At 45.1% G+C, this 25,859-nt stretch overlaps 1 protein-coding gene across 1 annotated transcript; it reads right to left on the reverse strand.

Annotated features, from left to right (window-relative positions):
- Nucleotides 1-1,986: 1,986 nt before the first annotated feature.
- On the reverse strand, nt 1,987-25,859 carry LOC123763695 (organic solute transporter subunit alpha). Its single transcript, XM_069304287.1, has 10 exons — nt 25,842-25,859; nt 24,408-24,990; nt 22,373-22,474; nt 18,663-18,814; nt 18,082-18,155; nt 15,259-15,417; nt 14,303-14,414; nt 13,775-13,900; nt 10,447-10,576; nt 1,987-3,162 (listed from the first exon to the last, which is right to left on the reverse strand). The coding sequence occupies exons 2-10, from the start codon at nt 24,463-24,465 to the stop codon at nt 2,471-2,473; spliced, it is 1,605 nt and encodes a 534-aa protein (XP_069160388.1). The 5' UTR covers nt 24,466-24,990; nt 25,842-25,859; the 3' UTR covers nt 1,987-2,470.

Raw genomic sequence — 25,859 nt, forward strand, 5'->3', positions numbered from 1 at the left:
TTTAGTGATTGTATGATGGACACAACATCTGTCGGGCTGACCGGTGAAAGGAGAAGAGAGTTTGGATAGCTGCCTGAGAGATATGTGTTGATATGTGTCTGAGTCTGTGGGATTTTACTGGCAAGGTTAGCACCAACCGATGAAAAGAAGCTATTAAATTCATTTGCCATTTCTAAATCAGTTGACGGTGTATAGCCATCCTTAAAGAGTGTTATCTGGTTTTCGGAGTGTTGTTTATTTCCTAGGATATTAGAGATGGTATTCCACGTGCTTTTCGTGTTGCCTTTTGCTTCTTTGAATCTAGTCTCAAAATATGAAAGTTTAGCTTTTCTTATGATACTGGTAAGCACTGATGAGTACCTTTTAGCTACTTCCTTTGTAACTAGGCCAATCCTAAATTTCTTTTTATATTCATGTTTTTTGTTGATTGATTTGATTATGCCACTTGTGAGCCACGGGTTATTTTAACTTTTTTCAGATACTTGTTTGGTAAGGAGGGGACAGTGAGTGTTGTAGAGGCTTAGAGTTTTGGAGAGAAAGAGGGTAGTTAATGAGTTTATATCCTGTGTATTATTGAATACAGATTCCCAGTTAATATTGTGAAGTGCATTAGAGAGATTGCCTAAAGCTGATTCACTGTGTAGCCTGAATGAGAGTTTCTTGCTTTCTGGAGGTATTGTATCCATGTTTGCTATGAGGAAGGTAGGATAGTGGTCAGTTGTTCTATCATAGATTACCCCAGATGTAAAGGGGAGCTGTTATATTAGTCCATAAGTGATCCAGGGTAGTGGCAGATGTTTGAGTGACTCGGGTGGGCTTGATGATTGAGTATATAATATAAAAAAGTTCTCTAAATAGATTGGAATAGGTTGGGTTAGGTTAGGTTAGGTTAGGTTAGGTTAGGTTAGGTTAGGTTAGGTTAGGTTAGGTGTTTAGGTTCTGTTGGTGACTATTTGTATTTGTAGTGCGTGGGTGAAGCATTTACAGCGTTGTGGTTCGAACAGAGGTCGCCAGCGAAGCACTCTTCAAGAAATGTTCGGCAGTCATCAGTTGCGAGTCGTGTGTAAACCGTTTTTCATTCTTATAAACCGGTGGTTTATGGGGCTGATAAACGAGCTGTTGGCCGTTATTGACAAGGATGGACTCCTAGCCGACGGGTTGGTGTGCGTCGAGAACGAACCCGACTGCACTACCGAGACCCTCGACTATATCCACCATAAAAAACGCCCATGTACACAGATTTGCAGGGAAGACTCACCTAACCATAACTAATCACAGCAATATGTTCACTAAAGTAAGTTGACCAGACCACACACAAGAAGGTGAAGGGACGACGACGTTTCGGTCCGTCCTGGACCATTCTCAAGTCGATCGACTTGAGAATGGTCCAAGACGGACCGAAACGTCGTCGTCCCTTCACCTTCTAGTGTGTGGTCTGGTCAACTTACTTTAGCCACGTTATTGTGACTCATCGCCTGCAATATGTTCACTAATAATCTATTCATCAAACAAACACCACAGTGATCCCAAGAGGCCCTAACACAACGAGTAGGAGTTTAAGTTACTTTAGTGTATTTAGGCTCAGGTACTGAACCTTAATTATCATTGCAAAGCAGTTATCAACAAAAGCAAATTATTAGCCAAGCAATTTATGTTAGTGGTTATTTAGTTGCATATATGTGCTTTGTTTGTCACTTACCTGTGGGCGGCGGTGGGAATGCAACAATCACCTGCATTAACAATAGCAGGTGAACTGCTGCCCGAAACGCTTTGCGTAATAGTGGCTTTAGGCATTGTATGTACTACCTCTATCTATAAAGCCAACAAACATTGTAAAATCTCTTTATGTATGTACCTTTACCTAAATAAAAATTATTATTATTATTATTATTATTATTATTATAACATTTTAGTCTAGGCTGATATATCTGGAAGAATAACGTTTTCTTTGATGCTCAAGTGAGGATGGACTGATTTAAAGAATAATTCGCTGATTATATATATTTTTATAAGACTACACACCATTCAATAACAGGAAACCTCTGACTTGTCAAGGCCCCGTGGCCAATGATATGGCTCTATCCATACGGTTACCTTTCCAATTAATGGGGAGCCTTAACCTCACTATATGAACGACTCCAATATTATCGTATAAAAGGGTTTGAAAGGTTTAACGAAAATGTTAAAAATTTTACCTTATACCACAAGCTTTAGTAAACACAGCGCAAACCACCTTGTATATTTGTATATTTTTATATTTTCTATTTTCTAGAGGCAGAACTGACGTCAAACATGCGATTGCCTTAGACGTTGAAATATTAACAAATTAATTTGATAATTACATGTAAATTCTGTCCATCTTGATGTGGTTCTGGTGATCATTACCTCCGCGGCCCGGTCTCTGGTCAAGCAGACTGTTAAGCGCTGTGACGCATAAATAATCTGGACCAGTTTGTCACGAGCGGAGGAACTAGCAAGAATACCGTCGCAGGGGGCGGCTCTGCGAGCTGGCCACCGGGTATGTTCTGGTATGTGACATATCCCCGCTAGTGACTGATGCAGATTGCTGTGATATGCTGAGGGAGTGTTCTCCATGGCTTGTAGCCTCTGTGTCCTGTTCACTTGGTGGTTTGTGAACGGTGAGGCGTGATGTTATCTCGTGTTCATCATTTAGCCCTTGAACAAGGCCATCCGGCGCATGTTCAAACGCTGCCAGCCTCTCCTGCCGTGGGGCTATACCCGTTGAGTGTCTATCATCAGATGAATACATCTCAATGACTGGTCCTGAAGAGAGTATTGTTGAGGTGGTGGTGATGATGCCGTCTGATTCATCAACGACACGACTGGCGGTCCTAACCGGGCGAGTAGTTGGGTTGTTATCCACGCCGAAATTGGTGCTGGTAATACTGGTTTGGCTTGCCGTCCTGCTGCTGGAGATGCTGCTGAGGCTGTACTCCAGCACCGTGCTCCGGGTGCTGCTGCTGGCGTTCCTCTGCCTGTTGCAGCTGCCGCTGCTCGCGTCCACGCTCGTTCGAGGCTGGTACACTGATGTGTGGTGAAGCTCGGATGGGTTAAACTTGAGGAACCTGCGGTTGTGGTAGTGCCAGTAGGTGTAGGACCCCAGCACCAGCATCTCCACCAGGTAGATGCTGTTCTCAACAGCTGCAGGTGAGACGTAGAGTAATTAAAGCTATTAGTTGTACATATTTACCTGTGAAAACACACGCACGCACTCACACACTCACGCACCCACACACTCACGAACACTCTCACACTCACATACACACACACACACACACACACACACACACACACACACACACACACACACACACACACACACACACACACACACACACACACACACACACACACACACACACACACAATACACAGGTCTTCACAATAGAACAAGGAGAAGCCCCTGTACTATGTGAGGAGGCGGCAAACCAAGCAACCTTGGAGGAATTTGACCTAACCAGTGATGAGGTCAAAAGGTGTCTGCTGGAGCTGGATGTGACAAAGGCTGTTGGGCCTGACAGAATCTCACCATGGATACTAAAGGAAGGTGCAGAAGCACTGAGTGTGCCACTCTCTATGGTGTATAACAGGTCACTGGAAATAGGAGACTTACCAGAAAGTTGGAAGACAGCTAACGTGGCCCCTATATACAAGAAGGGTGACAGGCAAGAGGCACTGAACTACAGGCCAGTTTCCCTAACTTGTATACCATGCAAGGTGATGGAGAAGATCGTGAGGAAAAGGCTCGTAGAGCATCTGGAGGGAAATAACTTTGTAACGCACCACCAACATGGGTTCAGGGATGGTAAATCGTGCCTCACAGGTTTAATTAAATTTTATGACCAGGCAACAAAAATTAGGCAGGAAAGAGAAGGGTGCCAACTGCATTTTCCTGGACTGCCGGCCCTGCCGACTGTATAGCCTTTGACACAGTACCCCATAAAAGGCTGTTACAAAAGTTGGAGCAACAGGCAGGAGTAAAAGGGGAGGTGCTCCAGAGGATAAAGGAGTACTTAAGCAACAGGAAACAGCGAGTAACGGTGAGGGGGGAGACATCAGAGTGGCGAGATGTCACCAGCGGAGTCTCACAGGGCTCAGCACTTGAACCCATCCTGTTTCTAATATATGTAAACTGTCTTCCGGAGGGTATAGACTCATTCCTCTCAATGTTTGCTGCTGATGCAAAAATTATGAGAAGAATCAAGACGGATGAAGATAGACAGAGACTAAAGGATGACCTGGATAAACTGGAGGAATGGTCTAGAAAATGGCTGCTAAAGTTTAACTCAGGAAAGTGTAAGGTGATGAAATTAGGCGAAGCGAGCAGGAGGCTGAACACAAGGTACCATCTGGGAGGTGAAATCGTGCAAGAGTCAAATAGAGAGAAAGATTTGGGGGTTGATATCACACCGAACCTGTCCCCAGAGGCCCACATCAAAAGAATATCATCAGCGGCATATGCTAGACTGGCCAACATAAGAACTGCCTTTAGAAACTTGTGTAAGAAATCTTTCAGAACCCTGTATACCACTTATGTAAGACCAATCCTGGAGTATGCAGCTCCAGCCTGGAGTCCATACATAGTTAAACACAAGATAAAGCTAGAGAAGATTCAGCGGTATGCCACCAGGCTCGTCCCGGAACTGAGAGGAAAGGCTAATGGAGCTGAACCTCACATCCCTGGAAAACAGAAGAGTAAGGGGAGACATGATAACCACTTACAAAATACTCAGGGGAATTGACAGGGTGGACAAAGACAAACTCTTCAGCACGGGTGGGACACGAACAAGGGGACACAGGTGGAAACTTAGTACCCAGATGAGCCACAGAGACGTTAGAAAGAATTTTTTCAGTGTCAGAGTAGTTAATAAATGGAATGCTTTAGGCAGTGATGTGGTGGAGGCTGACTCCATACACAGTTTCAAATGTAGATATGACAGATCCCAATAGGCTCAGGAATCTGTACACCAGTTGACTGACAGTTGAGAGGCGGGACCAAAGAGCCAAAGCTCAATCCCCGCAAGCACAATTAGGTAAGTACAATTAGGTAAGCACATAGACACACAGACACACACACACACACACACACACACACACACACACACACACACACACACACACACACACACACACACACACACACACACACACACACACACACACACACACACACACACACACACACACACACACACACACACACACACACACACACACACACACACACACACACACACACACACACACACACACACACACACACACACACACACACACACACACAAACACACACACACACACACACACACACACACACACACACACACACACACACACACACACACACACACACACACACACACACACACACTGTTAACAACCTCACAGATCTTTACTGAACAGCTTCCCTCCGTCAGCAAAACGCTCACCAAGAAGGGGACAAGAGAATGAACAGAAGAAAGTGAGCTTGAAGGCAATGTACATTAACATAGATGGGATTACGAATAAAACAAGTGAACATGGAGAATAGCACTAGAAGAAAACCGAGAGATAATAGCACTCACAGAAACAAAGCTAACGAAAACCATAACAAATGCAGTGTTTCCACAGGACTACTATGTAGTGAGAAAGAGAGAAGGAAGAGGAGGAGGTGGTGTAGCTTTGCTCATAAGAAAAGGCTGGAGTTTTGAAGAGATGGTTTTTCAGGGCTGTGAAGATTTCAGTGACTACATAACAAGAACCATAGCAATTGGAGGACAAGAAATTATAGTAGTAGTCATATATAACCCCTACGCAAGTGACAGAAGACCCAGGCAGGATTATGATAGAAACAACATGACCACCATCAATATAATAGAGAGAGCAGCTTCTGTGGCTAGCAGGAACGGATCCAGACTTCCAATCATGGGAGACTTCAACCACAGGAAGATAGATTGGGAGAACAGAGACCCAAATGGAGGACCAGACAAATGGAGAGCTAAGTTGCTGGACGTAGCAACAAGACACTTTCTAAGCCAACACATCAAGGGACCGACAAGAATGAAAGGAGAGGATGAACGCGCCATGCTTGATCTGTTATTTACCTTAAATGAGTCGGATATAAGGGAAGTTAAGTTGGAAGCCCCCTTGGGAATGAGTGATCACTGTGTATAGATCTTTGAGTACCTGGTAGAGCTAGGAATTATCTCCGCCAAAAAAGAACTGGGAAACAGAGGGCTGGCGTATTGAAAGGGAAACTATGAGGAGATGGGAAAATTCCTAGGGGATATACCATGGGACACAGAACTCACAACTAAGTCCGTACAAAACATGATAGACTATGTCACACAAAAGTGTCAGGAGGCTGTAAACGGGTTTATCCCAGCCCGAAAGGAAAACACCGAGAAGCAAAAGAAGAATCCGTGGTTTAATAGGGCATGTATGAAAGCAAAGGAACTGAACAAAAGGGTGTGGAGGAACCCCTGAAATAACAGAACACCAGACAGTAGAGAGAGATACCAGAGAACCAGGAACGAGTATACTAGTGTGAGAAGAGAAGCTGAGAAAAAGTATGAAAATTATATAGCTAATAAAGCCAAGACCGAACCAAAGTTACTACACAGTCACATCAGGAGGAAAACAACAGTGACGGAACAGGCGATGAAACTTAGAACGGGCAAGGACAGGTACACAGAGAAAGACAAAGAGGTGTGTGAGGAACTCAACAAAGAGTTCAAGGAGGTCTTCACAATAGAACAAGGAGAGGTCACTAGCTGCGCTAGGAGAGTTTTTTTTTATTATTATTTTCTACCACAGACGTGACCACACATTTACAATGCTAACCAGCATATATGCATTTTCTTCTGTCCTCCATGGACAGGGTTAGAGATGTGTTAAACATATAGTTCAAGGGTTTATTGAACAATCAACCACAGAATGTGATTCGGTGCTTTTAAAATGCTAAGCTAACCTACATACGTAAATACATAGATACATAGATTTACGTATGCCCTACATAAAGTGTTCGATGTGTCTTTTACATAGTGTCATTAATGTGCATTTACAAAGGTGAGATGTATTTCTGATCAGCTTCCATATATACTTTATACACTTACATATACATACACACGCACACATATACGTACATATACATATATACACACACATGCATTCACATACATTTGTCTCTTTTACTCTGACAGGGTGAGATAGCTGATAGAGAAACTAGTGCGCAATTAAGCACTTAATCACTGAAGGTGATGAAGTTGGTTTTACAAGCTCAGGTTATATAGTTGCATCACATACATACATTGTATAATTGATACATTACATGGTTAATCTTGGGTACAAGTCTAATATATCATCAAGTGTTCCAGTACTCATATAGTAATTACACAGTTCAGCATACCTTAGCCCAGGAGAGCGAGAGTCAGTCAATATGGGACAGTCTACAATATAATGTTTAAGAGATAGGAGAGGTGGCAGTAAACCAGGCGGCCTTGGAAGGGTTCGAAATTACTAGTGATGAGGTCAAGAGGCATCTGTTGGATCTGGACGTGAGAAAGGCTGTTGGCCCGGACGGAATCTTACCATGGGTATTGAAAGACTGTGCAGGAGCACTTTGCTTGCCACTCTCCATAATGTACAGTAGGTCACTGGAAACGGGAGACCTACCAGAAATATGGAAGACGGCTAATGTGGTCCCAATATACGAAAAGGGTGACAGACAAGAGGCACTGAACTACAGGCCAGTGTCCTTAACTTGTATACCATGCAAGGTGATGGAGAAGATCGTGAGAAAAAACCTAGTAACACATCTGGAGAGAAGGGACTTCGTGACAACCCATCAACATGGGTTCAGGGAGGGTAAATCTTGCCTTACAGGCTTAATAGAATTCTACGATCAGCTAACAAAGATTAAGCAAGAAAGATAAGGCTGGCGGATTGCATTTTCTTGGACTGTCGGAAAGCCTTTTACACAGTACCCCGTAAGAGGCTGATGCATAAGCTGGAGAAACAGGCAGGTGTAGCTGGTAAGGTGCTCCAGTGGATAAGGGAGTACCAAAGGAATAGGAAGAAGAGAGTTACAGTGAGGGGTGAGACCTCAGATTGGCGTGAAGTCACCAGTGGAGTCCCACAGGGCTCTGTACTCGGACCTATCCTGTTTCTGATACACGTAAATGATCTCCCAGAAGGTATAGACTCACTCCTCTCAATGTTTGCTGACGACGCCAAAATTATGAGAAGAATTATTAAGACAGAGGAGGACAGCTTGAGGCTTCAAGAAGACCTGGACAAGCTGCAGGAATGGTCGAACAAATGGTTGTTAGAGTTTAAGCAAATGCAATGTAATGAAGATAGGTGTAGGGAGTAGGAGACCAGATACAAGATATCATTTGGGAGATGAAATTCTTCAAGAGTCAGAGAGAGAGAAAGACCTGGGGGTTGATATCATGCCAGGCCTGTCCCCTGAAGCCCATATCAAGAGGATAACATCAGCAGCATATGCCAGGTTGGCTAACATAAGAACGGCCTTTAGAGACTTGTGTAAGGAATCTTTCAGAACTTTGTATACCACATATGTCAGACCAATCCTGGAGTATGCGGCTCTAGCATGGAGTCCATATCAAGTCAAGCATAAGACTAAACTGGAAAAGATTCAAAGGTTTGCGTTTAGACTAGTACCCGAACTGAGGGGTATGAGCTACGAGGAGAGATTCCGGAAGTTAAACCTCACGTCACTGGGAGACAGAAGAGTTAGAAAGGACATGATCACCACATACAAGATTCTCAGAGGAATTGATAGGGTAGGAAAAAACAGACTATTTAACACAAGGGGAACACGCACTAGGGGACACAGGTGGAAACTGAGTGCCGAAATGAACCACAGAGACGTTAGAAAGAATTTTTTTCAGAGTAGTAGGCAAATGGAATGCATTAGGAAGTGATGTGGTGGAGGCTGACTTCATACACAGTTTCAAGTGTAGATATGATAGAGCCCAATAGGCTTAGGAACCTGTATATTAGTTGATAGACAGTTGAGAGGCGGGACCAAAGAGCCAGCGCTCAACCCCCCCAAGTATAACTAGGTAAGTACACACACACACACACACACACACACACACACACACACACACACACACACACACACACACACACACACACACACACACACACACACACACACACACACACACACACACACACACACACACGCACACACACACACACACACACACACACTGGTGGGACGCGAACAAGGGGACACAGGTGGAAGCTGAGTACCCAAATGAGCCACAGAGACGTTAGAAAGAACTTTTTCAGTGTCAGAGTAGTTAGCAAATGGAATGCATTAGGAAGTGATGTGGTGGAGGCTGACTCCATTCACAGTTTCAAATGTAGATATGATAGAGCCCAATAGGCTCAGGAATCTGTACACCAGTTGATTGACGGTTGAGAGGCGGGACCAAAGAGCCAGAGCTCAACCCCCGCAAGCACAATTAGGTGAGTACAATTAGGTGAGTACACACGCGCGGGACATGGAAAATGGGACCGGAGTCATTGTTGTAAACAACCGATGGCTGGAAAGGCGGGATCCAAGAGCCAATGCTCGATCCTGCAAGCACAAATAGGTGAGTACACACTAGATTCAACCTAGAGAAGCAGGCTGTTGAATCTGAGACTGTTCTAAGTTGGTCGAGGGAGTATCTATCATGAATAGAACAAAGAGTCACGGAGAGTGGCAGGTATATCAGAGTAAAGAAGCACCGAGTGGAGTACCACAAGGGTCTGAGCTAGCGTCTATCCTGTTCCCAATATATACGACCTGACAGAGGAATCTGGCTCTTTAAAACGATCTGGAAATGTGATATGCAGCAAAATATACTAGACATAATAAGATGTGGTAAATGGCTACTTGACTTAAACTCAGACAAGTGCAAGGTTATATGGAAAGGAACATGAACGAGAATAACCGTATATTAGAGGTGTGAAGTGAGTGGGACGACGATTGTGTTGTAGTGTGGGAGTACGCGGGGAATATTACCTTCAGCACCAACACATACTTCATAATGTCAGAGTAATCCCTAAGCCAGGACCACTCACAACACAAACGAACCAACACAACACATTTTTCCCCACTCGAGCTTCCAGGCAAAATCTTGAGAGACAGACCATAGACTTCTGAAGCGCCTGTAAGATGATCCAAAATTTCCCATACAGGCAGGGTAAGAATAGACTTACCCTGCCTGTAGACTTGTAGAGGGAAAGACAAAAGACTTACCCCTGCCTGAAGACTTGTAGAGGCCAACACAAAAGACTTACCCCTGCCTGAAGACTTGTAGAGGCCAACACAAAAGACTTACCCCTGCCTGAAGACTTGTAGAGGCCAACACAAAAGACTTACCCCTGCCTGAAGACTTGTAGAGGCCAACACAAAAGACTTACTCTGCTTGTAGACTTGAGGGGGGAGGAAAGGGGGGATGCAGGGAAAGGCCCCATAGTTGGCCATAATGTCGAAGGCCAGACCTTGGAGGTTAGTGGCCATCACCAGCGTCTTCATCGCTAACGACTTGGCCTGGTGATACAATATACAATCACTGATTGGTGATACAATATACAATCACTGATTGGTGATACAATATACAATCACTGATTGGTGATACAATCACTGCTTGGTGATACAATATACAATCACTGCTTGGTGATACAATATACAATCACTGATTGGTGATACAATATACAATCACTGATTGGTGATACAATATACAATCACTGCTTGGTGATACAATATACAATCAATGCTTGGTGAAACAATATACAATCACTGCTTGGTGATATAATATACAATCACTGATTGGTGATACAATATACAATCACTGCTTGGTGATATAATATACAATCACTGCTTGGTGATACAATATACAATCCCTGATTGGTGATACAATATACAATCACTGATTGGTGATACAATCACTGCTTGGTGATACAATATACAATCACTGCTTGGTGATACAATATACAATCACTGATTGGTGATACAATATACAATCACTGATTGGTGATACAATATACAATCACTGCTTGGTGATACAATATACAATCACTGCTTGGTGATACAATATACAATCACTGCTTGGTGATACAATATACAATCACTGCTTGGTGATACAATATACAATCACTGATTGGTGATACAAGAAGTGTGTCGGTACTCCGATTATTCAAGTCAACACAATAAAATAGAACACATTTACAGGCTTCAGATCAAGCCGGAGCTAATTCACGAAAGTGAATTATTTTGGCCATAAGAGATGGCCTTCAGGGGCCTGCAGGCCTCGTGCAGTTATGCATTTACGTTCTGAAGTAATTGCTGCAGTTTAACTACTAAATTATCTTATCGAATCCAACGACTTGAGGATGGAACTCGGAACAGTAATGTTTCTTTAAGTAATGTTACCATGTAACGACAAACCCGTATTTTATTATGATCCTATTTACTTATTTGTTCCTCTTTGGAAATTTGCAATTAAATTTGCTTTTGTTGAAAAATGATTAAATTAACAATATTATGTTCCTGTGTAGTTTGATTGCTCAATTTTTAAAAGCATCAACAATGGAAGTTTCTCCCAATATATTGTTTTTCCTGATAATTGGTCTTTTGGTCATCCCAGTTTATTCTAATCAAATTTAAATCTCCAACTATAATAATATTGAATATTTATTTATTATATATTTTGAAATTAATATCTAATCTGTTCTGTTCAGATAATGTTAGATTAGACATATATCAGCCCATCCTCCTGTTTAGATAATACCTATTGTCACGATCGTCAATAGTCACGAATTCGTACGTTCTTAACTTTTAGATAGTAGTATACTGACTAATAACGAAGTCTTTAAAGAAAAAAATTAAGCTAAAAAACTAATTTAAATATTCATACACCTAGTATAGCACACATATGTACTATATTAGGCCTCAGATATCTTGTATTAGGCCTAGGGAAGTTAGGCTAGATTAGTTTAGTCTGTCTATGCAACGCAAGTAAAAAATAGTTTTCCGGTATGTCCAACTCCATAGTGGCGATTTCTACTTTCTAATTTTGTTGTTCGTCGGTATGGTCCTCGTCGGTACTGTAAGAACTACGAAAACAGGAGGACGGCCTGTATAATGAGGTAGGCTAGGATTGGTTAGGTTAGGTAACGTTATGTTAGGTTAGGTTAGGTTACGTTACGTTATGTTAGGTTAGGTTACGTTATGTTATGTTATGTTAGGTTAGGTTACGTTACGTTATGTTAGGTTAGGTTAGGTTATGTTATGTTATGTTATGTTATGTTAGGTTACGTTACGTTACGTTACGTTACGTTAGGTTACGTTATGTTATGTTATGTTAGGTTAGGTTAGGTTACGTTACGTTATGTTATGTTATGTTAGGTTAGGTTACGTTACGTTAGGTTAGGTTACGTTATGTTATGTTATGTTAGGTTAGGTTAGGTTACGTTATGTTAGGTTAGGTTACGTTACGTTACGTTACGTTACGTTACGTTACGTTATGTTAGGTTAGGTTAGGTTAGGTTACGTTACATTACGTTACATTATGTTATGTTAGGTTAGGTTAGGTTAGGTTAAGTTATGTTACGTTACGTTTGATAGACATCTATATTTCATTCACCTAAGAGCCGGCCAACCACTTGGGGTAGACGGTAGAGTGACGGGACTCGCTTTATGCAGGTCGGCGTTCAATTCCTGACCGTCCAAGTGGTTGAACACCATTTCTCCCAACCCGTCCCATCCCAAATCCTAATCCTGACCCCTTCCAAGTGCTATATAGTCGTAATGGCTTGGCACCTGATAGTTCCCTAAGTTATATTTCACCTAATATGAAGATAGTTCACCTAAGCGCCTGCAACCACCGACCCCAAGAGGAACTGGTGGTTCGTCCGGTCATGGGGGTTGGGGGTTCGAGACTCCTAGTACCCAGGTGAATAAAATTCTATTACCAAGTTAATTGTAATTAACAATATATGTGACTGGAGCGTGGATCACCTCATTCCTCCATCCTCAAGTGGCACTCCAAGGAAGGTTTAAAGTTCTAGTTGGCCAGGAGTTTGATGCTTCTAGAACCTTTCTTATTTGTGGCTGTTCAGTAAATATTTTCAGTCACACTTTCCAAAATGCATTTCATTACTGCTAGTTAAGCCTTGCAACCGCGAGGGAAATAATTTATGATATGAAGGGGAAGGGAACTATCAGGAGAAAGCGATTACGCCTGTATACCATCGGGAAGGGATCAGGATAAGGATTTGGGATGGGACGGCGGGGGGGGGGGGGGGGAAGGAATGGTGCCCAACCACTTGGAGGGTCGGGGATTGAACGCTGACCAGCATGAAGCGAGACCGTCGCTCTACCGTCCAGCCCAAGTGGTTGGAGGATAAGGATAAGAAAATATTTAGAGAACTGGGGCCAGATTCACGAAGCAGTTACGCAAGCGCTTACGAACCTGTACAACTTTTTTCTCAATATTTGACGGCTTTGTTTACAATTATTAAACAGTTAATGAGCTCCAAAGCTCCAGGAGGCTGTTTATAACAATAACAACAGTTGAATGGGAAGTTTTCATGCTTGTAAACTGTTTAATAAATGTAACCAAAGCCGTCAAAGATTGAGGAAAGATGTACACGTTCGTAAGTACTTGCGTAACTGCTTCGTGAATCCGTCTCCAGGTTCTTAAGTACTTGCGTAACTGTTTCGTGAATCTGGCCCCAGGAGACTCACCGTATACTTGTAGTACTCGAGGTAGCCCTTGGAGAACTGCGTGAGGATCTGGAGGGCGTAGACCCCACTCATGAAGGAGGCCAGGTTGAAGAGACTCAGCCACAGGTAGACTCCCCCTGGGTCCACCTGCCGGCGGGCAGTAGTCCAGGTTAGGTAGATATTGAGCACGGTGAGGTAGAGGTGATGAGGTTAGTTAGGCAAGGTGAGTAGATGTGACGAGGTTAGTGAGGCACGGTGAGTAGTGGTAGTGGTCTCTCTCTCTCTCTCTCTCTCTCTCTCTCTCTCTCTCTCTCTCTCTCTCTCTCTCTCTCTCTCTCTCTCTCTCTCTCTCTCTCTCTCTCTCTCTCTCTCTCTCTCTCTCTCTCTCTCTCTCTCTCTCTCTCTCTCTCTCTCTCTCTCTCTCTCTCTCTCTCTCTCTCTCTCTCTCTCTCTCTCTCTCTCTCTCTCTCTCTCTCTCTCTCTCTCTCTCTCTCTCTCTCTCTCTCTCTCTCTCTCTCTCTCTCTCTCTCTCTCCTTCTTTACACTTACATTTCCGAGAGTAATGATGTCAGCAGAGATGAGGATGAGTACAGTGAGATGGTAGACGGCCTGAGTGAAGGGCAGCTGCTCCAACAGCAGCATCACCATGCGTAGTGATGACCTGCGGGTGGCGGGAACAGTGGTCAGGTCTGGCCCAGGGAGTCCTATCAAGGCATAGAAGATAATCGTCGACTATGTCCTTCGTATAAGCCCACTTGGAAGGGGGGGGGGGCGGTCATGTCAGAGGCAACGATCTCAATATATAGGCAAGACAATAGCAACCCTTTCAAGGGGACTAACTTAATGTACAAACATAAAGGGTCTATCAAGAAACATTTAGTCTCTATACCAGACCATCATTAGAGGTTTCCAGTCAAACAACACCAAAATAATCGACTGATACAGTGACAATAGAAGACTAGATATCGATTTGACACATGTGTTGGCTAACTACACTTGGTTTGACACATGTGTAGGCTAACTACACTTGATTTGACACATGTGTTGGCTAACTACACTTGGTTTGACACATGTATTGGCTAACTACACTTGATTTGACACATGTGTTGGCTAACTGGACTCGATTTGACACATATAGTGGCGTCTATGACAGATGAATCCAAAACTGTAATCAATATTCTCAATCCGTATCACTGGCGAGTGCGGGTGTCTGCACCCATCTTAGGTAAGGAACTAACTCTCATTGACCATACCTGCATTTCTCGCCAGCATTCTACATATATACAACTACAAAATAAATTCGTCACGATAAGACTTCAGGACGAACTATAACGTCGTCTCACCTTTCACAGGTAAACGTTAGGTTATGTAGTTATGCTAAACTTTTCCACATGTTCATAAAATGGTAGTTGGTAATGAACATGACACGATGGTATGGAATGAAGGCAATTTAGAACACGAGGGAGGACTCGTTAAAAAGGAAACTCGGGGTCACGTGAACTGACTTGGTGACCGAGGGCTTCGGTAGACAGCAGCAGCAGCAACAAAGTGGTCGGAGCTGTAGGTTGAGTGTGTTACCTACTGTCCTGGCCAGCATGACCTCCTCGCTCCCAAACATCAGTACCGTGAGGTCCGCGAAGTGACTGATCCCGATCGCCATGTACCTGTGGACCGGGGAAGGCTAGATGATAGTATCTCTGGGCGGGATAGTTGAAGGGATAGATACGTATCAGTCGACAAATATATTCCAGATTGGTGGTAGGGACTTTTAGCCATGACGACGGATTTGCCGACTTGGAATATTGCTTTGTTTTAAAGATAATTATGATTTAAAAATCTAGATTAAGTTTAGGAAATATTTATTTTCAGTAGACTTGATATTTTAAAAGCCAAATTGGTAATAATTTTTTAGTTAAGGTAATTTTTGTTTAAGTACAATTAATACGTTGACCAAACTACACACCAGAAGATGAGGAGACGACGACGTTTCGGTCCGTCCTGGACCATTACAAGTCGATTGTCACCACATCTTCTGGTGTGTTGTGTGGCCATCATATCTTCAGCTACGTTATTGTGACTCATCGTCTGCATACCATTAACCATTTAAAAAATACATTAAAATAAGGTTTCTTTTTTTTAATGCCAGCTTGGTATTAAAAAAGGAACTTTTTTGTAAAGCTTAAAAGTTTCACCAATATCGCCTTTTTCCGATACTGATGAAGCTTTTAAGAGAGGTATTGTAGCTGGACGTATTCTGTTATCCACTCTCACGTAGTGTTTGTGGCAATAAGTAAAACCAATAAGATTAGATGTCTCGAGCGGTTTGGGTTAGAGTCCTAGCAAGGGAGGAGTGAATAGGTGTCTAACCTTATCTGTCGCCCCTCTGTTCAACCAGCAGTAATATAGTACCGGGTTGTAAACTGAGTGGCGGGTCGTGTTCCAGGGAAAACTAGCAGGTTAAGGTTTACCCTGAACTGTGGGAGAGTAACACCCGCAGCCTATTAACAGGCCAAAGAATTACCCTACCCACCTGTGTAAAAAAAAAATAGTTAAAAACAAAAATTCTCATCATTGTGGAAATAGATGTAATCCAACTTCTAACTATCCAAATGTAAAATGCTATTTCCTCAGCTGCGAGTCACATCTCCATAGACACAAATGCAAAATGTAATAAACACTAACGAAACTTTGAAGGAATTCATAACAATCTTTCTACTAAGTCTATAGGTCATATTTTGAAAAGTTAATGCCTAGGCTACGGGGGGTTGGTAAGGGCTCCATGCTGCCATCTGAGGGGTAATTATAACTAGGTTCCATTCCTAATATTTGGGAATAGAAGAACTAGAATAGACACACTCTAGCTGCCTCTTCAGGTACTGTGAATAGTAGAGTGATCACTTTGTTACTGTGAGTGACAGTGCACCTGGTGTGTTGCTCTGAGGGACAGAACACCTGGTGTGTTGCTGTGAGGGACAGTGCACCTGGTGTGTTGCTCTGAGTGACAGAGCACCTGGTGTGTTGTTGTGAGGGACAGAGCACCTGGTGTGTTGCTCTGAGTGACAGAGCACCTGGTGTGTTGTTGTGAGGGACAGTGCACCTGGTGTGTTGCTCTGAGTGACAGAGCACCAGGTGTGTTGCTTTGAGTAATAGTGCACCTGGTGTATTGCTCTGAGGGACAGTGCACCTGGCGTGTTACTCTGGGGGGACAGTGCACCTGGTGTGTTACTCTGAGGGGACAGTGCACCTGGTGTGTTACTCTGAGGTACAGTGCACCTGGTGTGCTACTCTGAGGGACAGTGCACCTGGTGTGTTACTCTGGGGGGACAGTGCACCTGGTGTGTTACTCTGGTGGGACAGTGCACCTGGTGTGTTACTCTGGGGGACAGTGCACCTGGTGTGTTACTCTGAGGGACAGTGCACCTGGTGTGTTACTCTGAGGGACAGTGCACCTGATGTGTTACTCTGGGGGACAGTGCACCTGGTGTGTTACTCTGAGGGACAGTGCACCTGGTGTGTTACTCTGAGGGGACAGTGCACCTGGTGTGTTACTCTGAGGGACAGTGCACCTGGTGTGTTACTCTGAGGGACAGTGCACCTGGTGTGTTACTCTGAGGGACAGTGCACCTGGTGTGTTACTCTGGGGGGACAGTGCACCTGGTGTGTTACTCTGGGGGGACAGTGCACCTGGTGTGTTACTCTGGGGGACAGTGCACCTGGTGTGTTACTCTGGGGGACAGTGCACCTAGCTAGCTGGTGTGTTACTCTGAGGGACAGTGCACCTGGTGTGTTACTCTGAGGGACAGTTCACCTGGTGTGTTGCTCTGAGGGACAGTGCACCTGGTGTGTTACTCTGGGGGGACAGTGCACCTGGTGTGTTACTCTGGGGGGACAGTGCACCTGGTGTGTTACTCTGAGGGACAGATCACCTGGCGTGTTACTCTGAGGGACAGTGCACCTGGTGTGTTACTCTGAGGGACAGTGCACCTGGTGTGTTACTCTGGTGGGACAGTGCACCTGGTGTGTTACTCTGAGGGACAGTGCACCTGGTGTGTTACTCTGAGGGGACAGTGCACCTGGTGTGTTACTCTGAGGTACAGTGCACCTGGTGTGTTACTCTGGGGGGACAGTGCACCTGGTGTGTTACTCTGGTGGGACAGTGCACCTGGTGTGTTACTCTGGGGGGACAGTGCACCTGGTGTGTTACTCTGGGGGGACAGTGCACCTGGTGTGTTACTCTGGGGGACAGTGCACCTGGTGTGTTACTCTGAGGGACAGTGCACCTGGTGTGTTAGTTACTCTGAGGGACAGCACCTGGGGTGAACACTTACGTGACCTTCACAGCAGAACAGATGTTGTGGGCCTTGGGAACAACGGTTGCAATCACACTCATCAACGCCATGAACTGCAAGGAAATGTCTTCATTGTAAATGACAGAATCTCACAGATGTTGTGAAAAATATTGATGGTGGGAGTCGTCTGGTGAGGTGTGGAGGGGGTGTAGTGGGATGGGGTGGTGAGGAGGGGGTGTTCGGGGTGTGTTGTAGGGGGGAGAGACGATGGGGAGGGGTGTAGGGACAGTGACTAGTTACAAGCAGTAGATAACATATAGTCATGTCAGGGCAATAATCATGAAAAAGTGGCAGACAAAGGAAGTGTCCAACAGAGATAAGTAGACAGAAAACAGCAGGATAAACTGAAGAGATTCAGTAGATGTGACGCAAGATGAGGACCACCCACTCACCGGATAAACTGAAGAGATTCAGTAGATGTGACGCAAGATGAGGACCACCCACTCACCGGATAAACTGAAGAGATCCAGTAGATGTGATGCAAGATGAGGACCCCCCACTCACCGGATAAACTGAAGAGATCCAGTAGATGTGACGCAAGATGAGGACCACCCACTCACCGGATAAACTGAAGAGATCCAGTAGATGTGACGCCGGAAGACACGATGGGCGTTGAGGAAGGTGAAGCAGACTTGTTCGAAGAAGAGAGCGTAGAGTGCCACGGTGATCAGCCCTCCGGTAACGAGTAGGGCTATTCCGAACCACCCTAGAGCTGGGCATGGGGAAGGGGAGACTGATCACCTCAATTAAACGTTCAACCACTTGTACTGGGCGATAGAGCGTCGGCCTCGCTTCTTGCAGGTCGGCGTTCAATCCCCGACTTTGCAAGTGGTTGGGAACCCATTCTTATCCCAAATACTTATCCCTCTATCCCATCCAAGCGCGTGATAGTCGTAATGGCTTAGTGCTTATAATGGTAATTACCTTGCATTACAACAGTTAGATCGTTAGCAGGGGTGAGCGCTAAGACAGTCTAACTATACATCACTTGCAAGGGATACGAGACAAACTAACAGCAAGGATATGAGGACGGAGTGAACATATAATGCCCAACTATATGGGCATTATTTGTCCAAGTAGTTGGGCAAATTCCCTGGTAGGGAATTGAACGTCGACCCCTGCAAGTGGTATTGGAACAAGGAGCTGGGATATGAGGATAAGAAGCTGGGATATGAGGACAAGGAGCTGGGATATGAGGACAAGAAGCTGGGATATGAGGACAAGAAGCTAGGATATGAGACATGATGCTGGGATATGAGGACAAGGAGCTGGGATATGAGACATGATGCTGGGATATGAGGACAAGGAGCTGGGATATGAGGACAAGGAGCTGGGATATGAGGACAAGAAGCTAGGATATGACGACAAGAAGCTAGGATATGAGGACAAGAAGCTGGGATATGAGGACAAGGAGCTGGATATGAGGACAAGAAGCTAGGATATGAGGACAAGAAGCTAGGATATGAGGACAAGAAGCTGGGATATGAGGACAAGGAGCTGGGATATGAGGACAAGAAGCTAGGATAAGAGGACAAGGAGCTGGGATATGAGGACAAGAAGCTGGGATATGAGGACAAGGAGCTGGGATATGAGGACAAGGAGCTGGGATATGAGGACAAGGAGCTGGGATAAGAGGACAAGGAGCTGGGATATGAGGACAAGAAGCTGGGATATGAGGACAAGGAGCTGGGATATGAGGACAAGAAGCTGGGATAGGCGGACAAGGAGCTGAGATATGAGGACAAGACGCTGGGATATGAGACATGATGCTGGGATATGATGACAAGGAGCTGGGATATGAGGACAAGGAGCTGGATATGAGGACAAGAAGCTAGGATATGAGGACAAGAAGCTAGGATATGAGGACAAGAAGCTGGGATATGAGGACAAGGAGCTGGGATATGAGGACAAGAAGCTAGGATAAGAGGACAAGGAGCTGGGATATGAGGACAAGAAGCTGGGATATGAGGACAAGGAGCTGGGATATGAGGACAAGGAGCTGGGATATGAGGACAAGGAGCTGGGATAAGAGGACAAGGAGCTGGGATATGAGGACAAGAAGCTGGGATATGAGGACAAGGAGCTGGGATATGAGGACAAGAAGCTGGGATAGGCGGACAAGGAGCTGAGATATGAGGACAAGACGCTGGGATATGAGACATGATGCTGGGATATGAGGACAAGGAGCTGGGATATGAGGACAAGAAGCTGGAATATGAGGACAAGGAGCTGGGATATGAGGACAAGAAGCTGGGATATGAGGACAAGGAGCTGGGATATGAGGACAAGAAGCTAGGATATGAGGACAAGGAGCTGGGATATGAGGACAAGAAGCTAGGATATAAGGACAAGGAGCTGGGATATGAGGACAATGAGCTGGGATATGAGGACAAGGAGCTTGGATATGAGGACAAGAAGCTAGGATATGAGGACAAGGAGCTGGGATATGAGGACAAGAAGCTAGGATATGAGGACAAGGAGCTGGGATATGAGGACAAGAAGCTGGGATATGAGGACAAGGAGCTGGGATATGAGGACTAGAAGCTGGGATATGAGGACAAGGAGCTGGGATATGAGGACAAGGAGCTGGATATGAGGACAAGAAGCTAGGATATGAGGACAAGAAGCTAGGATATGAGGACAAGAAGCTGGGATATGAGGACAAGGAGCTGGGATATGAGGACAAGAAGCTAGGATAAGAGGACAAGGAGCTGGGATATGAGGACAAGAAGCTGGGATATGAGGACAAGGAGCTGGGATATGAGGACAAGGAGCTGGGATATGAGGACAAGGAGCTGGGATAAGAGGACAAGGAGCTGGGATATGAGGACAAGAAGCTGGGATATGAGGACAAGGAGCTGGGATATGAGGACAAGAAGCTGGGATAGGCGGACAAGGAGCTGAGATATGAGGACAAGACGCTGGGATATGAGACATGATGCTGGGATATGAGGACAAGGAGCTGGGATATGAGGACAAGGAGCTGGATATGAGGACAAGAAGCTAGGATATGAGGACAAGAAGCTAGGATATGAGGACAAGAAGCTGGGATATGAGGACAAGGAGCTGGGATATGAGGACAAGAAGCTAGGATAAGAGGACAAGGAGCTGGGATATGAGGACAAGAAGCTGGGATATGAGGACAAGGAGCTGGGATATGAGGACAAGGAGCTGGGATATGAGGACAAGGAGCTGGGATAAGAGGACAAGGAGCTGGGATATGAGGACAAGAAGCTGGGATATGAGGACAAGGAGCTGGGATATGAGGACAAGAAGCTGGGATAGGCGGACAAGGAGCTGAGATATGAGGACAAGACGCTGGGATATGAGACATGATGCTGGGATATGAGGACAAGGAGCTGGGATATGAGGACAAGAAGCTGGAATATGAGGACAAGGAGCTGGGATATGAGGACAAGAAGCTGGGATATGAGGACAAGAAGCTAGGATATGAGGACAAGAAGCTAGGATATGAGGACAAGAAGCTGGGATATGAGGACAAGGAGCTGGGATATGAGGACAAGAAGCTGGGATATGAGGACAAGGAGCTGGGATATGAGGACAAGAAGCTAGGATATGAGGACAAGGAGCTGGGATATGAGGACAAGAAGCTAGGATATAAGGACAAGGAGCTGGGATATGAGGACAATGAGCTGGGATATGAGGACAAGGAGCTTGGATATGAGGACAAGAAGCTAGGATATGAGGACAAGGAGCTGGGATATGAGGACAAGAAGCTAGGATATGAGGACAAGGAGCTGGGATATGAGGACAAGAAGCTGGGATATGAGGACAAGGAGCTGGGATATGAGGACTAGAAGCTGGGATATGAGGACAAGGAGCTGGGATATGAGGACAAGGAGCTGGGATATGAGGACAAGGAGCTGGGATATGAGGACAAGAAGCTAGGATATGAGGACAAGGAGCTGGGATATGAGAGCAAGAAGCTGGGATATGAGGACAAGAAGCTGGGATATGAGGACAAGAAGCTGGAATATGAGGACAAGAAGCTAGAATATGAGGACAAGGAACTGGGATATGAGGACAAGAAGCTAGGATAAGAGGACAAGGAGCTGGGATATGAGTATATGAAGCTGGGATATGAGGACCTTTTACCTATTTTCCAGGGATAGGTAAAATTTTAATACTGTCTTTTAAAGAGTTAAGTTTTAGAGAGTCCAGTTTTAAAGAGTTAAGTTTTAAACTTCTTGAAGGGAAGAGAAGAGGTAAACACAAGATGTAAACTAACAATGATGCTCTTCTCTCTCACCATGAAGGTACTCTTCCGAGTCTGGAACAAACGATTTGCTGCAGTTTAACGAAGTGTTTCGTTCGCTCCCGTAGTCCATGATCACTTTCCACTCCATGAATTCTGGGAAAGGCGAAGACGATCTACGTAAGCAATTCTTTCTAACAAAGTGAAGGGTAAAACCCAAATATTATACCATATATTACTATTAAAAAGTACCCGCCCCCCCCAAGCATATACAAATATATTACAGAATAAAGCACATGAAAACTACATGTGTTATATCTCACATAAACTATTGGGTCATTACTCTGTCACATTCTAATCAACACTCTATTTCTTTGTGTTTAGGAGTCCCATCTGGGTGTTGCTATCGTTTGAACCTCTTTCATTATGTGACAAGATTGTCTGTGGATGTTTCTGTTATGAGGCGAGGGATGCCTTTTCTGTCTGTCTGTCTGTCTGTCTGTCTGTCTGTCTCTCTCCTCTCTCTCTCTCTCCTCTCTCTCTCTCTCTCTCTCTCTCTCTCTCTCTCTCTCTCTCTCTCTCTCTCTCTCTCTCTCTCTCTCTCTCTCTCTCTCTCTCTCTCTCTCTCTCTGTCTCTCTCTGTCTCTCTCTCTCTCTCTCTCTCTCTCTCTCTCTCTCTCTCTCTCTCTCTCTCTCTCTCTCTCTCTCTCTCTCTCTCTCTCTCTCTCTCTCTCTCTCTCTCTCTCTCTCTCTCTCTCTGTCTCTCTCTCTGTCTCTCTCTCTCTCTCTCTCACAGACACAGGAAGAATTGAAAAGATAGACCTCAGTCAGACCGTCAAGTCGACATCAATGTCATTCAGGAGGTGACGTCGCTGTCAGCAACAGTCACAATCAAGCCAAGAGGTCGTCAGCCAAGAGGTCGTCAACCAAGAGGTCGTCAGCCAAGAGGTCGTCAGCCAAGAGGTCGTCAGCCAAGAGGTCGTCAGCCAAGAGGTCGTCAACCAAGAGGTCGTCAGCCAAGAGGTCGTCAGCCAAGAGGTCGTCAACCAAGAGGTCGTCAGCCAAGAGGTCGTCAGCCAAGAGGTCGTCAACCAAGAGGTCGTCAACCAAGAGGTCGTCAGCCAAGAGGTCGTCAGCCAAGAGGTCGTCAACCAAGAGGTCGTCAACCAAGAGGTCGTCAGCCAAGAGGTCGTCAGCCAAGAGGTCGTCAACCAAGAGGCTAATCACAGATGCCGTTCGTGACTTAATTGACATAATAAAATAAAATCAAAATCTTCTTAACCCCTTCGTCACGCCATGGTCAAAAGAATCACAACCTGGGGTTACTACTGCACCCTCCTGGCTTCCCCAGGCTTCCACTGAAGCCAAACCTGGGTTTCACTCAATTCCCCCCCCTCCCCCATGCACTCTGGCCCAGCGCTATTCCCGGATGTCTAGAGCGGGGGGGGGGGGGGGGGGGATCCACCAAGCACATAGGTTCGAATCCTCACTACAGCTCTTGTGGATTTCCTCCCAAATTGATACAGTTCTGGCTGGACTAAATAGGTCTTCGACGGTCTATGTCATTCTTACATATTAACATACAATGAGTGCACATTAAATTACCAACTTGCAAGGTGAGGTAATGACAAAGTGAGATTTAACATTATGAGACAGATATTGACATAATTTATATCACAAAATTATAATGACGAGACAAAATTAACAGCCGTTTTTTTTTTTTTTGAGTAAAGAAGAAGGAGAGGCATAGGTGAAGGGAAGTGTAGAAGTGGGAAATACAGTGAGAGGTATGAAAGCAGGCGGGCTGTCCGCCTTGCTGACATTAACAGCCGTCGTACAATGACATTATTGAGAGTTACAATGACATTATAGAGAGTTGCGTGCCCTTAATAGTGAGCTCGTCCTTCTAAACTGGGAGTAGTTATGGTAATGGTGTAGTCGATCTTGCCATGGAGGGAGTAACCCTCCAGGGGGTTTATAGGCCTTAGGCCCAACACCAGACCAAACAGTATGATGGAACAACCGAGAGCAAATGGTTGGTTGCCCAACCGTTTCGGAATATCAACACATACCTCTCCTCACCACCTACCTGGCTCATAGCTCCTCCTGGAGATGAGATGTTCTTGAAGTCGACTCAAGCTTGTCATCTCACTAGATGGCAAGATACCAGCTAGCGCCTTCGATTGTCAAACGTTAAATTTGAAGTGGTTTTACAGGTCTTAAAGCGTACGAATTTGGCCGCTCTCGTGACCGACAGAAGCCAGTGGTCATTAGTCCCATGGAACGTCAATATATCAATGCTTCTAATTTCACTAAACAGTCGGAATTTTGATGCTGTGTTCGATATCGTAAGAACTGTGATGCATCAGCAGTGATAACAGGTTCAGCTGTCGTGGCAGAAGCTCTTACGCCATGCGTAAGATGTCACCATCAATATCTTAAGACTTACCAATGTCCGCACTCTTAACTCTGTCAGTAGATAAATAACACCGTTAAAATTGAAAAAAAACATTAATAATGTAGATTTAGTTTTTTCAACACGATAGACAAGATAATCTGTCTTGAAAATGACACTAAACGATTGAGGTCGTTCTGAGAAGCTGAAAGTCCTGATTCTCTTGTTAAACGTTAACAGCTGACGGAGGAACGAAGTGAGAGACCACCAGGAGAACCTTCAGACTGTGGTAGAGGTGCTGGACCCACGAGAACCTTCAGACTGTGGTAGAGGTGCTGGACCCACGAGAACCTTCAGACTGTGGTAGAGGTGCTGGACCCACGAGAACCTTCAGACTGTGGTAGAGGTGCTTGACCCACGAGAACCTTCAGACTGTGGTAGAGGTGCTTGACCCAGGAGAACCTTCAGACTGTGGTAGAGGTGCTTGACCCACGAGAACCTTCAGACTGTGGTAGAGGTGCTTGACCCACGAGAACCTTCAGACTGTGGTAGAGGTGCTTGACCCACGAGAACCTTCAGACTGTGGTAGAGGTGCTTGACCCACGAGAACCTTCAGACTGTGGTAGAGGTGCTGGCCCCACGAGAACCTTCAGACTGTGGTAGAGGTGCTTGACCCACGAGAACCTTCAGACTGTGGTAGAGGTGCTTGACCCACGAGAACCTTCAGACTGTGGTAGAGGTGCTTGACCCACGAGAACCTTCAGACTGTGGTAGAGGTGCTTGACCCAGGAGAACCTTCAGACTGTGGTAGAGGTGCTTGACCCACGAGAACCTTCAGACTGTGGTAGAGGTGCTTGACCCACGAGAACCTTCAGACTGTGGTAGAGGTGCTTGACCCACGAGAACCTTCAGACTGTGGTAGAGGTGCTTGACCCACGAGAACCTTCAGACTGTGGTAGAGGTGCTTGACCCAGGAGAACCTTCAGACTGTGGTAGAGGTGCTTGACCCACGAGAACCTTCAGACTGTGGTAGAGGTGCTTGACCCAGGAGAACCTTCAGACTGTGGTAGAGGTGCTTGACCCACGAGAACCTTCAGACTGTGGTAGAGGTGCTTGACCCAGGAGAACCTTCAGACTGTGGTAGAG

The sequence above is a fragment of the Procambarus clarkii genome, chromosome 52 (genome assembly GCF_040958095.1).
Source record: "Procambarus clarkii isolate CNS0578487 chromosome 52, FALCON_Pclarkii_2.0, whole genome shotgun sequence".
Lineage (NCBI taxonomy): Eukaryota > Metazoa > Arthropoda > Malacostraca > Decapoda > Cambaridae > Procambarus > Procambarus clarkii.

What these genes read in the sequence shown, in the direction of transcription:
- LOC123763695 (XM_069304287.1), bottom strand. Translation starts at nt 24,465, where the DNA reads ATGACAAGCTTGAGTCGACTTCAAGAACATCTCATCTCCAGGAGGAGC. An exon ending in ACATCATTACTCTCGGAAAT is followed by an intron (nt 13,901 to 14,302) that starts GTAAGTGTAAAG and finishes GCCCGCCGGCAG; the next exon opens with GTGGACCCAGGGGGAGTCTA. An exon ending in TCGAGTACTACAAGTATACG is followed by an intron (nt 10,577 to 13,774) that starts GTGAGTCTCCTG and finishes TTGTATCACCAG; the next exon opens with GCCAAGTCGTTAGCGATGAA.